Source organism: Chelonoidis abingdonii, chromosome 18 (genome assembly GCF_003597395.2).
Source record: "Chelonoidis abingdonii isolate Lonesome George chromosome 18, CheloAbing_2.0, whole genome shotgun sequence".
NCBI classification, from domain to species: Eukaryota; Metazoa; Chordata; order Testudines; family Testudinidae; genus Chelonoidis; species Chelonoidis abingdonii.
Genome location: NC_133786.1, coordinates 12,709,843 through 12,722,444, shown reverse-complemented (window position 1 = coordinate 12,722,444; position 12,602 = coordinate 12,709,843). Strand labels below are relative to the sequence as shown.

The following is a 12,602-nucleotide window of genomic DNA, read 5'->3' as shown; positions in this document are numbered from 1 at the left end:
AGTACAGCATCACACGATGCAGGTTTCCCAATCCCCATTGTTCCGTGGGCATCCTACTACCAGGGCCAGCTCCAGGCACCAGACAAGGAAGCATGTGCCTGGGGTGGCTCATTGTAAGGGGTGGCATTCTGGCCAATCCTGGAGTGGCATATTTTGCCCCCTCCCTTTTTTTTTTTTTTTTTTTGCACTTCGGCACTCCAACTGCAATTCTTTGTTTTGTTTTATTTGCTTGGGGCGACAAAAAAGCTAGAACTGGCCCTGCCTACTACATTCCCCACACACTGCAGTTGAAAAACAGCTGGCAGAGTGTGTGACAAGGAGGGTGTGGGTATATGGATGGGGGCGGGGGAGAGACTGTTTTGGGGGACAGTTTGTCAGCATGCTGTTCTGTAAGTTCAGACACCCTCAGGAAGCAACCAGTCCTGAGGCGGGGGAGGGGGAAACCCCAACATCAACCCCCATCTCTGTCTCTGTCGTGCACACGCACACACACTTGCCTCTGTGCTCAATAGCATGAGCATTTCACATTGAAAGAGGAGGGGCACATGTCTCTAGGGCAGCCAAGTTAAAAACTATGAACAGAGCGGTCACTTGAGGCATTATGGGACAGCTCTGGAGGCAAATTACAGCACAGAAAGCAATCAAGTGTCTACACTGGTCATAGAGGTCTGGAGCCTCTGCACAAATAGCCTTATGATTCTCGTCGAGGTGGGGTATTTTTTTGCAGGGCTGCAGCTGGGAAGTTTGTGCACAAAGTGGCTTGGCAGCATGTACGCGTCTGCAGTTTGAACACAAAAAGCTGCTTTACTGCGCAGAAACTTGCCAGTGTTAGCAAGCCCTAAATTTTTTGGGGAGTATGCAGATGGAGGGAAGAGAATATTTCTCCCCCCTGCCCACCTTCTGCAGTCTTACTGTGTGACCTTGGGCAAATGACTTGACCTCTGTGTAGCCATGTCATAAAATGGGGATTATGATACTCAGTGCAGAGGGTGTTGTAAGAGTGAACACTAAACCTTAGCCCTTTTAGAGACCTTTATCTAAGTGCCAAACTGCATCTGTAACCAGAAGGCTTCTGGCAGCTTCCCTGAGTATTTTTTAACATTTTACAACAGTGCCTCTCTCCCCCCCTTCTGCCTCCACTTTGCCATGTTCTTTCCTATGTTGGTGCTTGAATCAGAAGGCATCTCACTGGCGTGTTCTCTCTCTCTCCAGGATGGACAGTGTAGGCTTTGGGGATATTCAGAGTGAGGATGAGCTGTTTGATTTTGACACTGAGACTGATCCTCCCAACTGGCAGCAGTTGGTGAGCCAAGAGGTGCTGCTGGGGCTGAAACCCTACGAAATCAAACGCCAGGAAGTGATTAATGGTGAGTTTGTGTTTCTCTTTGCTGAGCCACCAGCTCCTTGAACCTACAATTTCCCAAAACTTAAAATGAGCTCTTTCTTCATCTGAATGGCTCACAGTTAGGAACAAGCCGTAGTTTCTGCCTTGCAAATTGCAAGCATGTGCAAACTGCTGGTATAGAGTTTATATATTAATAGGTAACATGCAGAGATGCTAGACTGGCAGGAACAAGCAATTTTAGATGGCAAAACAAGGACCACCTTACAGCATGCTTGGAGGCATAAAGAGGCAGGGAGGACTATATACCGCTTGCTGGAAAAAGCAGGTTCGAAGGGAATGGCTCCTATCCCAGCACTCTCATGGAGACTTCACCTTGATCTCAAATTGTAGAAGTCTACAGAGCTGTGTGTGTGTGACTGAGTAAGCTGACAAGTGTTACAATTTGCCCCAAGTAAATGGTTAATTCAGTAACAAGTTTGCTTCCCTGCACATTCCTGTATCTAGGATAACAGAGCATGGTTTCTGATTTCTTAGTACACCAGAATCTGGGCCAGCAAGGAGGGCACAGATGGGGGAGAAATTTTCAGATTGAGGTTCCTGACCCCAGAGTTAATATAAGCTCTCTAAACGGCTTAATTTATTAAGTAACTCAATTGCTGGCAGATTTTGACTTGCTGCTATGGACCATGTTGGAATCCACAGACTGTTACTGCGTTAAATGAGTAATAATCCCATATTTCTTTTCCTCCTCTTCAGAGCTATTCTACACTGAGCGAGCTCACGTCCGTACACTGAAGGTTCTGCATCAGGTCTTCTACCAGCGTGTACTCCGTGAAGGCATCCTGACCCCCTCTGACCTGCGCAAAATCTTTTCAAACCTGGAGGATATTCTTCTGCTCCACAGTAAGGGCAGATGAGACACCTTTCAGCTCTGCTAGTCTCACGACAGCAGTGATGGATGCACACATCTGAGAGAGACATGCTTGCTGATGCAAGTATGCATAAGTATATCCGCACACAGTGAGCATCCGCACACAGCACTTGAATTACATGCACGCAATCATTTCGCACTTGGTTTACAAGCATATCTGTTGCCAAGGTGCCAGATACACTCTTGTTCTCATCCACATCCCCAAGCTGTCTTGAGGTGATATACACCCCCTTTTTCATAAACAGAGCAATACTGAGATGAATACTCAGGCTTGTGTGAAAAAACTAACCAGACAGGTGCTGCCTAGGAGGATAATAGGCAGAGGGCTACTAGAGGGAGCAATATGCATTTGGATGCTGATGCTTCTCAAAAGCAGCATTTCCTAGTGGTTAGAGCAAGGGACTGTTTAGGATTCCAGCTGTATCACTGTGTGACTTTTTTGGGCAAGCCATTCACTGTAACCTTACTGTGTCTGTTTACCCGCATTTTAAAAGTAGAATAGCATTAACCCTCTCCTCCTTATGAAGTAGACGAAGTAATGTTGGAAAAGTTCTTGGAGTGGTTATTTATTGTTCATTCTTACTAATGATTCCTGTTTATCAATATTAGTCTACCATCTAGCACTTCTCTGTTTCACTTCAATTTGCTGGGTGATTATTGCAAATCCAGTCTCCTTTTTGGTTTTTTGCATTTTGAAATAAACGACCAATTTAGACTATATTAATTATCTCTTCTTTTACCTTTTTTCCCCCTCCAGCTGGTTTGAATGATCAGATGAAAGCTGTCCGTAAACGGAATGAGACCTCTGTTATTGATCAAATTGGCGAAGACTTGCTAACCTGGGTAAAATGAATTTTTTTCTCCCTGTTCAGAAATGTAAATATTCCTGAAAGTGAGTCCAATAACCATAGTAAATAAAGCCCCAGAGAAACCAGTGTAATTCACACCTGCTAAGTACATAATAACTGAAATTGGTCATTTCTGTGGAGCTGATATGGAGGTGGGGACGCAGGACTGTGAGAAGGTGAGGGGAGCTCAAGATGGAATTTGCTGAGTGCTTTATCTAGCGGAGTGCTTTTATTCTGTTAAAGATAAATATGTGAGTCATTTCTTTAAAGGTGACCTCCTTAGAGGAGGAAACTTGTTTGCCTTTTTTGCTTCTTTATGATGTGTGAAGGACAGAAAGGAGGGGTATGAGTGTGTGTGTGTGAGAGAGAAGATGAATGGCTTTTGCTGGGTGGTTGGGTTACTTATATTTTTACCTTGAAAATATTGAGAATATGAAGTATTGTATTCCCTCTGTTTCTGCTGGAGGATTCATAAAACTGCTAGAGAATTGGAGTGGGAGTTTTCTCACACCCAAGTGGAAGGAATTGGGAGTGTTTTGAGTCCTTCAAAAAATGCTTTTATCCTGAGGGTCAAACTTTCTGTTGCTGTCTTGTGAAATCTATTTAATTTAGAGTTTCCAAGTTTGGCTAAAACTCCTTCTGTTCTCAGTTGTTCAGTTTTCAGTCTCTTGTGATGTGTTCATCCCACCAGTTCTCCATTCCTCTAGCCAAAAGAAGGCAACATAGAGCTGATATTTTGGACAGAGGGAAGCCCCAAACCTTTTGGGTCTCCTCTGTATATTGTAAAGAAGCAAAAAATTGCACACACGTTCCTTTCCTTTGCAGGTCACCTTTGAAATTGTGTGGGTGGAAGGCTTGAGATGTCAGCACGCTGGGCATTGTTCACCACGCCAATGCAGGCCCTAGAGATTTTTCAGCTGAATGGTCAAACCAAAAAACAGGACTGCATTCCAAGTAGTAGGCATTTTTTCAGGGAATCTGAGGCCTTTTCTACACTGCAACTTTCTCGCTCAGGGTGTGAAAAAACACCTGAGTGCTGCAAGTTTCAGCACTGTAAAGTGGCAGCGTAGACAGTGCACCAGCTCTGGGAGCTGTGCTCCCAGCACTGGTAGCTACTCCCCTCGTGGGGTGAGGTGTTCTTTTACAGCACTGAGAGAGCGCTCTCTGAGTGCTGGTGCTGCAACTACACAGCCACGTTAAAGCAGTGCTGTATCAGCGCTTTAATGTTGCTAGTGAAGACACACCCTTGGGCTGTCTCAAGGGTGGGTGCCAAGGACAGCAGATACCGGGGTTTGCAGCGCAGTCTCTTGCAGTCATCAGCCCTGCTCATTTTTTTTACTGATTTTATTTTTCAAATCCTGCAGTGAGATAGCAGGTGGAGTTTGAGGCAGGCAACAAGATCACATGTTGAATCCTGGGAGCTTGTAGTGGTTGGCCCAACCACACAGTTTCACAGGCACCCTGGACTTGCATGTACAGGCCAATGGCAAAGTAAAATAAGCCCAATTCATCCCTCGTTATTTAAATCGGTGTAGTTGTACTTGCTTACACCAAGGCTGATTTTGACTCAATGGCTTGATGGACAAAGCAATTGCATTGTGTCCTCTTCTGAGTCAGGAGTGACCTCCGTAGCTTGCAGTACTTTCTGCCTTTGGTGTTGAAGGAAAGACCGTGATTGTGAAAAGTGGGTTGTGTAAAAGCAGGCCTAATGGGAGATCTTCTCAGCTGCAAAGGGTTCTTCGGCGGGTTGGGGTGAAGAAACCTTAAAGGCAGTCTGTATCAGCTGGAGACAAGACGCTGTAAACATGGCTATTTTGGGGGTCTGGGCAGCTTCTTTGCTTTCTGCAAGCAATTGCAACGTGTGCCAGAGCTCACGCTGACACGTGCCCAGTTTTTCTGTCTAAATTTGGTTTCCTGGGTTTCTTGGCACAGTTCAGTGGAGCAGGAGAGGAGAACCTGAAACACGCAACTGGCACCTTTTGTAGTAACCAGCCTTTTGCTCTAGAGGTGATCAAATCACGGCAGAAGAAAGACTCTCGCTTCCAAACCTTCGTGCAGGTGAGTTTCACTCAATTGGAACTGATCCCAAGTTTGGATGATGGTCAGTGAAGGATAAGCAGGGGCTCTAAATAAGATTAATACAATTAGCAGGATTATATCTAACTATGCTGTTGGATTGGGATTATTTCCAACAGCAGATTGTCTCTGTTAATCACTTCTGGACAGATGAACCTTTAATGTTGAGTATTCAAGATGCTATACTGGTAGAGGGAAGCATGTTCAGTTATAGGACTTAGATACCCATCCTTGTTACACTGTGCGCATATCCGATTGGGAACAGGTGTTCGGTATAGCCCAGCAGGGCAGAGTAAACAGTTGGGTGTGTGCCCCGAACGCAAGAGATATGTGGTATACCTATCCCACTGGGAAGGACCTCGGCATGTGTGCCATCTGAAGAGGAGAGCATTATCTGCATTACCGTTGGATAGGAACTCTGGTAATAAAAAGACTGATGTAATTTTGAAAAATGTAGTGTGAAAGACTAAGCTGATACCTTCCCTATATGGCAGTGAGCTGAGATGGATTATGGATGGTACCAGCCTGTGTGAAGTAATGAGGGAAGGAAGCCACTGCTTTGGTGATGAGCCTTTACTATATGTAATTTCAAATGAAACCGGGCTGTGTAGTCTGAATGATAAATCTAGGCATTTCTTGTCTTGTATTTAATTACTGGAAATGTGAAGTAATAGACACTTATATGATGAATAGATGGTACATGTTCAGGTAATTATAGTCCTAATAAAAATGATAAATGCCATTATTACGCTGTTCAATTTTAGGACGCTGAGAGCAATCCACTGTGTCGCCGGTTGCAGCTGAAAGATATCATTCCCACTGAGATGCAGAGGCTGACTAAGTACCCCCTTCTGCTGGATAATATCGCCAAGTACTCAGGTAGAACATTTCCATGAGGGAGCCATTATTTTTGTGCGTGTAGCTTGGCAGTTTTGCCAAACAAATCTGACTCTTAAAAATGTATGCATAATAGATTGTTCACTGCCCTGGGTCAGTGACTGTTCTCAGCATATGTCCTCTATCCTTTCTCCTGCCTTTTCTAACATCCACTCACTATGAGAAAAGCACATGTACTTGGGAAATAAGATTCAAAAGAGGTTTGATGCCTGCAAGCTTCAACGTTCTGTCTTAAGCAATTTTAATATATTTGTCATGTTAATATCTAGGTTCTGGGAATAGTGTGAAAGTTAGAAGTTCTCTCTTGGCACTGGATGTTGATAGACTTCTAATCTAATATTGCTACCGTTACCACCCTTTAAATCTTCTGAGGGTTGTAATAACTTTGATACACACAGCAGAACCTTACTCACCTATATGTCACTAAAATGCAGTTTTGATTGACCTGAAACTATTTGTGAGCTCATGTAGAGTTGGCTGACTAGTTTCGACCAAACCAAAAACTTGACCAAAACGGTCATGTCGAAACAACCTTTTTCTTTCTGCTTGATTAGAAAAAAATGGGTTTTGGTATTAAGCAGTTGACTCTCTAACATAACTGTAGCACTGTAGTCAGGATGCAGAAGAATCAAGTTTGAATCTCTGCACCAATGACTATTGTTTTCTTTTATACAACATAGAACATCTTCAGTGGGAGGAATTAAGAAAGACTCATACAGAATATCCTATAGCCCAGTGGCTAGCGGACTCTACTAGGATGTGATAGATGGAAGTTCAGCTCCCTTCTCCACATCAGACAGAACACAGGTTTCCCACATCCCAGGAGAGTAGCCTGACACTACTGATATGCTTGGTTATAAGGGAGTTGCTCCTCCTCTGTTTTGTGAATCTTGTCCTCTTTGCTTTTGTCAAAATACCTGGAATTTAAACACATTTTTTCAAACTGGAAGAAGAAATATAAATATCCAAACCACAACATCTGATAGTAATGGGTAACTTGAACTACACAGATGTTGGAAAATTCATCTGGAAGTTCTTGGAAGGCATTGGGGAAAACTTTTTGTTTCAGAAGGTGATCTAGGTTGTATATTAGGGAAAAACTATTTCACTAGGAGGGTGGTGAAGCACTGGAATGGGTTACATAGGAGGTGGCGGAATTTCCTTCCTTAGAGGTTTTTTTAAGGCCCAGCTTGACAAAGCTCTGTCTGGGATGATTTAGTTGGGTTTGGTCCTGCTCTGAGTAAGGGGTTGGACTAGATGACCTTCTGAGGACTCTTCCAACCCTAGTCTTCTATGACTATTCAGAGTGGTTATCAGTGGTTTGCTGTCTAACTGGAGGGTGCATGCATCTACTGGGGCCCCATCCTGGGTCAGTACTAGTCAATATTTTCATTAATGAGTGTGTTAATGGAGTGGAGAGTGTGCCTATAAAATTTACAGATGCCATCAAACTGGGAGGGGTTCCTAGAACTTTGAAGAACAGGATTAGAATTCAAAAAGACCTTGACAAATGAGAGATCTAAAATGGGTAAGGAGAAAACCTGACTTGTAAGGAAATGTTAAAAACTGGGCATGTTTAGTCCTGAGAAAATAAGACTGAGGAGAGGGGAGACGTCATAGTAGTCATGAAATATGTTGAGGACTGCTATAAAGAGGACTAGGATCAGTTGTTATCCATGTCCATTGAAGGTAGGACAAGAAGTAAGCCGTTGAGTGTACAACAAGGGAGATTCAAGTTAGATATTAGGAAAAACTTTTAACTGTAAAGGTAGTTAAGTGCTGAAAGAGGCTTCCAAGGGAGATTGTGGAATCCCTGTCAGTGGAGGTTTTTAAGAATAGGTTAAACAAACACACACGTGTCGATGCTCTAAGTTTACTTGGGTCCTATCTCAGCATGGGGAGATGGACTAGAGGATGCCTTAAATGTCCCTTCCAGTCCTGCATTTCTCTGATCCAGAGAAAATTTCCAAAAAATTCCATTTTGGATTTGAGCCAGAACAATTTTTTTTGATTGCCAGCAAACAGAAAAATCCATTATTCACCCATCTCGGCCTGGAAACTGCACAAAAGCTTGGTGATAATCCCACGTGCACCCTTTTTAATAAAGGTTTAATAACAGATGCTGGCTGCGGTGAGACCTGATCTATAGTATTACTTTCATGTTTGCACAGAATATTTTTTCCCGGGCCTATTTTTAAAATGTTTGTCCTTTATAGAAAAGGCTACAGCTTAGAAGCTGCAGTTTTTTCTTTTACACTAATTACTTAGTCATGTTTACTTGCCGTTATCAATTTATCACTTTTTCACATTAGTTTCAAAGTATGAGTAGTTTTATCAGATGTTAGGCATTCACCACTGACCCAGCTCCTCCATCTTTTTAAACATTAGACAGCACCTGGAAAAAAATGATGCATCTCTTTCCTGTTTGTTCCTCTGGCTCTCAATCTGCCCTGACCAAGCTGTCTGGGAACTAGAATGGAATTCTAGCAAACTTCTCTCACAGCTCAGAATTCCCTTTGGGCAGGAATTGATGAAGTGGAGAAACTTTCTGTAAAGTCCTTGTGTGTCCCTGTTTTGGGCGGGTAAGGTTATAGAATGCCGCCTCTACTGTTGGATTGGTACCATGGACCTGTATCAAATGTGATCTAAACCCTAGCTTTTTTGGATGTGAAGCTATTTCCATCATAAACCTGTGAAGCGATGAAAGCTAATTGAATGTTTTTACAAAGTCCAGCTCCCCTCTTTGATCTTGAGGGGCCAGTGTGTTGCATTAGCTACTGGACTAAATGGACGATTGGTCTGACCCAGGATGGCCTTCCTTATGTTATGTTCTTAATTCTCCTTTTACCCCTCCCCTGAAGCTCACCTCATCTTTATTTCTTTGCCCTGTTGTAGAACGGCCTGAGGAGAAGGAGAAAGTGAAGAAAGCAGCGGATCACTGCCGTCAGATCCTTAACTATGTGAACCAAGCTGTCAAAGAATCGGAGAATAAGCAGGTAAGAGGGGAGGGAATGAGAAGGCTGGACAAGGGTGGATGATGGGGAGATGAAGAGAAATAATCCAGAATTGCGAGCACTGTGGTTGAAGGAATGAAGCACATTTTGTGGTGTAATCTCATACTACTCCTAGAGCTGGAATCCCAAGCCTCTGTGATCTTGTTGAAGTTCTGAGAGTCACTTGCAAGTTGTCCCAAACCACTATAACCATGACTTCATCCTGTGTCCTTCCAGCGTTTGGAAGATTATCAGCGTCGCCTTGACCTGTCCTACTTGAAGCAGTCGGAGTACCCTATGCTGGATGAGATCAGGGTGAGTAGCAGAGCGAAAGTGCTTATTGAACCGTGATAGTGACCCCTTGTAGTTAAGCTGGTGATGCTTCCTGCTATAGCTTTGTTGTAAAGTCAAAAAAAACTCATTCCAGATGAAACTTCTCATGAAGAGTTTCTGGTGAGAGGTAAATTTATCTTATGTAAAGATTAAGTAGAACATTTATTAGATATGAAAACCTGAACCTCCAGTTGCTCTTGGAAGGTCTCCATGAATTTAATAACTTGATCCTACAAAACAGAGAATGTCTGTGGAACTTGTAAATGTCATGGAACAAAACTGCTATGGAACACTAGGTTTTTCACTTGTATGTCACATGAGAGAACTGGTACATGGCTTATATATCCTCTTCTGAAACAAGCAATAGAGTATATACACTTTGTGGTGGGATAGCTCTACATTATCTCCTACTTCACAGTACTGCTGGCAGAACAAAAATCGTTTGGGAGAACCAACGCTTAGAAATTCTGTTGGTTTCAGAAGTGGAACTTGTAGCTATGCTTGATTCACATTTGAAGATGCAATGGTATAGGTAGCTGAGCTTCTAAATCCAGTGCTACAGTGCTGTGTGTCATGTCCTGTTTAAACTCCAGCAGGTCTCACAGTGGAGCTTGTAACTTTTCTGGTATAGTTTTGTTTAGGGGACAGGGGACACAGATATCTAGGGACAGCGCTGCTCCTTTAGGTATAAATGTACAAAAAATGGTCAGGATATACACTCAGTGTTCATCTTTTCATAATAGTATGTACTGTTTCTTGCGCTGTTAGTGACCATGTGAAAGTTTTAATATGTTAAAATATCCAAAGACGTGTATTTGTTTCAAGGCTCATGGAGTTCACTCAAAAGTTCTCTTGTATGGTATGCCAGCCTACTAAAAAAGGCTTGCAAACTCTTTAAGTCATGAAATAAAGGACTTACGGAAATATAAAATCTGCCATCTTGATATAAACTCTGATACTTGGAAGGTATGGCTAATGAAAATTACTACCTCTGCAGATCTCTCAAGAGCCCTGACATGAGTGAATAACTCAGTGACGTTATAAAGTCCAGCAGATCATCAAAGCAATTCATCCTGTAGGCACTCTTAACATGCAGTCCACATTTTGAAGCACTAACAAAGTAAAATATAAATTCCAAACATTTGTATGAATTGTTGACATAATACTGCTGGAAACAATCCATTGTCATAATAATGCTTCAGAACTTCATTTAAAATAAAATCCTCTCCCAAAAATGTCTAAGGTTGTGTAAGGCTGTGTACACACATCCCTTGTCGAAACGAAACCCGATTAGAACATTAGAAGATACTTGTGTGTCAGAAAGTCTCAAGTTGTTACTTACATGCTGTATCTAATTTTGGAAACTGTAGGCCACAGGATCCAACCCAACTTTCCATGTAGACTTAGAAATTGTCCCCTCTACTAAAAATCCTGTACGTCCACCCATTACTTAGAGGTTAAATCCAGTCATCAAATACCCTGGCACTTGCTAGTGACCACAGCCTCTCCCCTATTGTCCTTTACCTAGATTACCCAGAAGCTTTCACTGCCCCACTTATCCCTGGAACATGATTCACCTTCCCAATGCCCTCTAGCCACAGGCAGGAGATCCCATGTTATCACATTAACCAAGGGCACCAGAAGTAGAAGACTTTGTAGAAGTACAGGGGGGCGGGCGGGGTGGGGGGCACTGGCACTGGGGGCCATGCACCTCACTCTTCAACATGTGTGTAATTTGAGGGGTCAGCATGCCCCCCTCCCACCCCACCAAACTTCAACCCTCAGACAGGCATGGAGCAGCATTGGCTGGGGCTGCATTTTGAGACTGGAGAGCTGATAACAATGATAAGCTCTCGCACTGTGAAGCACAGCCCCAGCTGGCGCTGCCCCATGTCTGCTTGAGGCTTGCAGTTGAGGGGGGCATGCTGACCCTTCAGATTACACCCATGTTAAAAAGTAGGAGGGGGCATGGCCTTCTGGCTCCCTGGTTCCAGTGCCTACACACAAAGTTTCCATTCCCTCACCCTTTACAGTCCTGACATCCCCCTGTGCCTGGAACAGGATAGGAGAATCCTATCCTTTCACAACAGGGAAAACAGCATTCCCTGACCTTGTGCCATAAGAAAAACTTCTGAGGAGTGAAACAACCCAGAGGTTCTAGGTTCACACAAATACCGCAGATTCTAAACCTCATTTTACCTGTCTTTGGATTCAGCTACTGGTCATCTGACAGGAGTGATTCTACCTTGACCTCAAAAGTTCCCATGCAGTGAACTCCATATGAAAGCTACTTTGTTTTTCTTCTCCCCTCATATTCACAGAATTTGGATTTAACCAAGAGGAAGATGATTCACGAAGGACCTCTGACCTGGAAAGTTAATCGGGACAAGACTATTGGTGAGACTTATCCCACCAGCCAACTTTAATTTGGGTTTGTGACCAAGGCGGGGAAAAAACGTGGCATAGCTGTGATTCCCAATTATGAATTGTACCGCTGTCTGTACGAACTCATGTCCGCTCCTCAAGCGGATTCAGTTATTCCTGTCAAATCTGAAGTGTGTCTGAGTATCATTAGGACCATGCTGGGTCCCGCAGTCTGCTGGGAGATGAGCCAGTCCCATCTGTGGCCCTCTGCTGTGGTTCTGATGAGAGAGATTTGCAAGCTTAACTTAGGCTGGCACAGCCTCTGCATATAATAGAAAACACAGCCTTTTTTTCCTAGTGCCCTGAGGTGTGATGTGAGGGAGTGACTGGTTAACCCATTCCAGGCCTGTTTTTGCCCTTTACAGATCTCTACACGCTACTCTTGGAGGATATTCTAGTGCTATTGCAAAAGCAAGATGATAAACTGGTGCTGAGGTGTCACAGTAAGATCCTGGCATCCACCTCTGACAGCAAACACACATTCAGTCCTGTTATCAAGCTGAACACTGTGCTGGTTCGCCAGGTGGCAACAGGTCAGTGCAACCAATGGGCAAAACTTGGGAGTAAGGTGAATGCAAAGGCATGGCCATTTGAGGAAGGAAGTTTTTGTCTACGAGTTGGAGCAAGACACTGGGAGTCGCAACTTCTGGATTTAATTCTCGGCTGCACTTTTGATTTGCACTGTTACCTTGGATGAGCCGTTTAACCTGCCTACATTGGTTACCCCTCTGTAAAATGGGGTCATGTCTTTGCAG

At 43.5% G+C, this 12,602-nt stretch overlaps 1 protein-coding gene across 6 annotated transcripts in view; it reads left to right on the top strand.

Annotated features, from left to right (window-relative positions):
* Positions 1-12,602, top strand: part of ARHGEF12 (Rho guanine nucleotide exchange factor 12) — a 97,783-nt gene that overhangs the window by 68,461 nt on the left and 16,720 nt on the right. For all 6 annotated transcript variants that reach the window (XM_075073525.1, XM_075073524.1, XM_075073523.1 and 3 more), the window contains 9 exons: positions 1,213-1,367; positions 2,102-2,248; positions 3,034-3,119; positions 5,057-5,182; positions 5,965-6,079; positions 8,993-9,093; positions 9,328-9,405; positions 11,745-11,820; positions 12,213-12,380. In XM_075073525.1, coding sequence (XP_074929626.1) covers positions 1,213-1,367; positions 2,102-2,248; positions 3,034-3,119; positions 5,057-5,182; positions 5,965-6,079; positions 8,993-9,093; positions 9,328-9,405; positions 11,745-11,820; positions 12,213-12,380 — 1,052 coding nt within the window. The remainder of the gene's footprint in view (positions 1-1,212; positions 1,368-2,101; positions 2,249-3,033; positions 3,120-5,056; positions 5,183-5,964; positions 6,080-8,992; positions 9,094-9,327; positions 9,406-11,744; positions 11,821-12,212; positions 12,381-12,602) is intronic.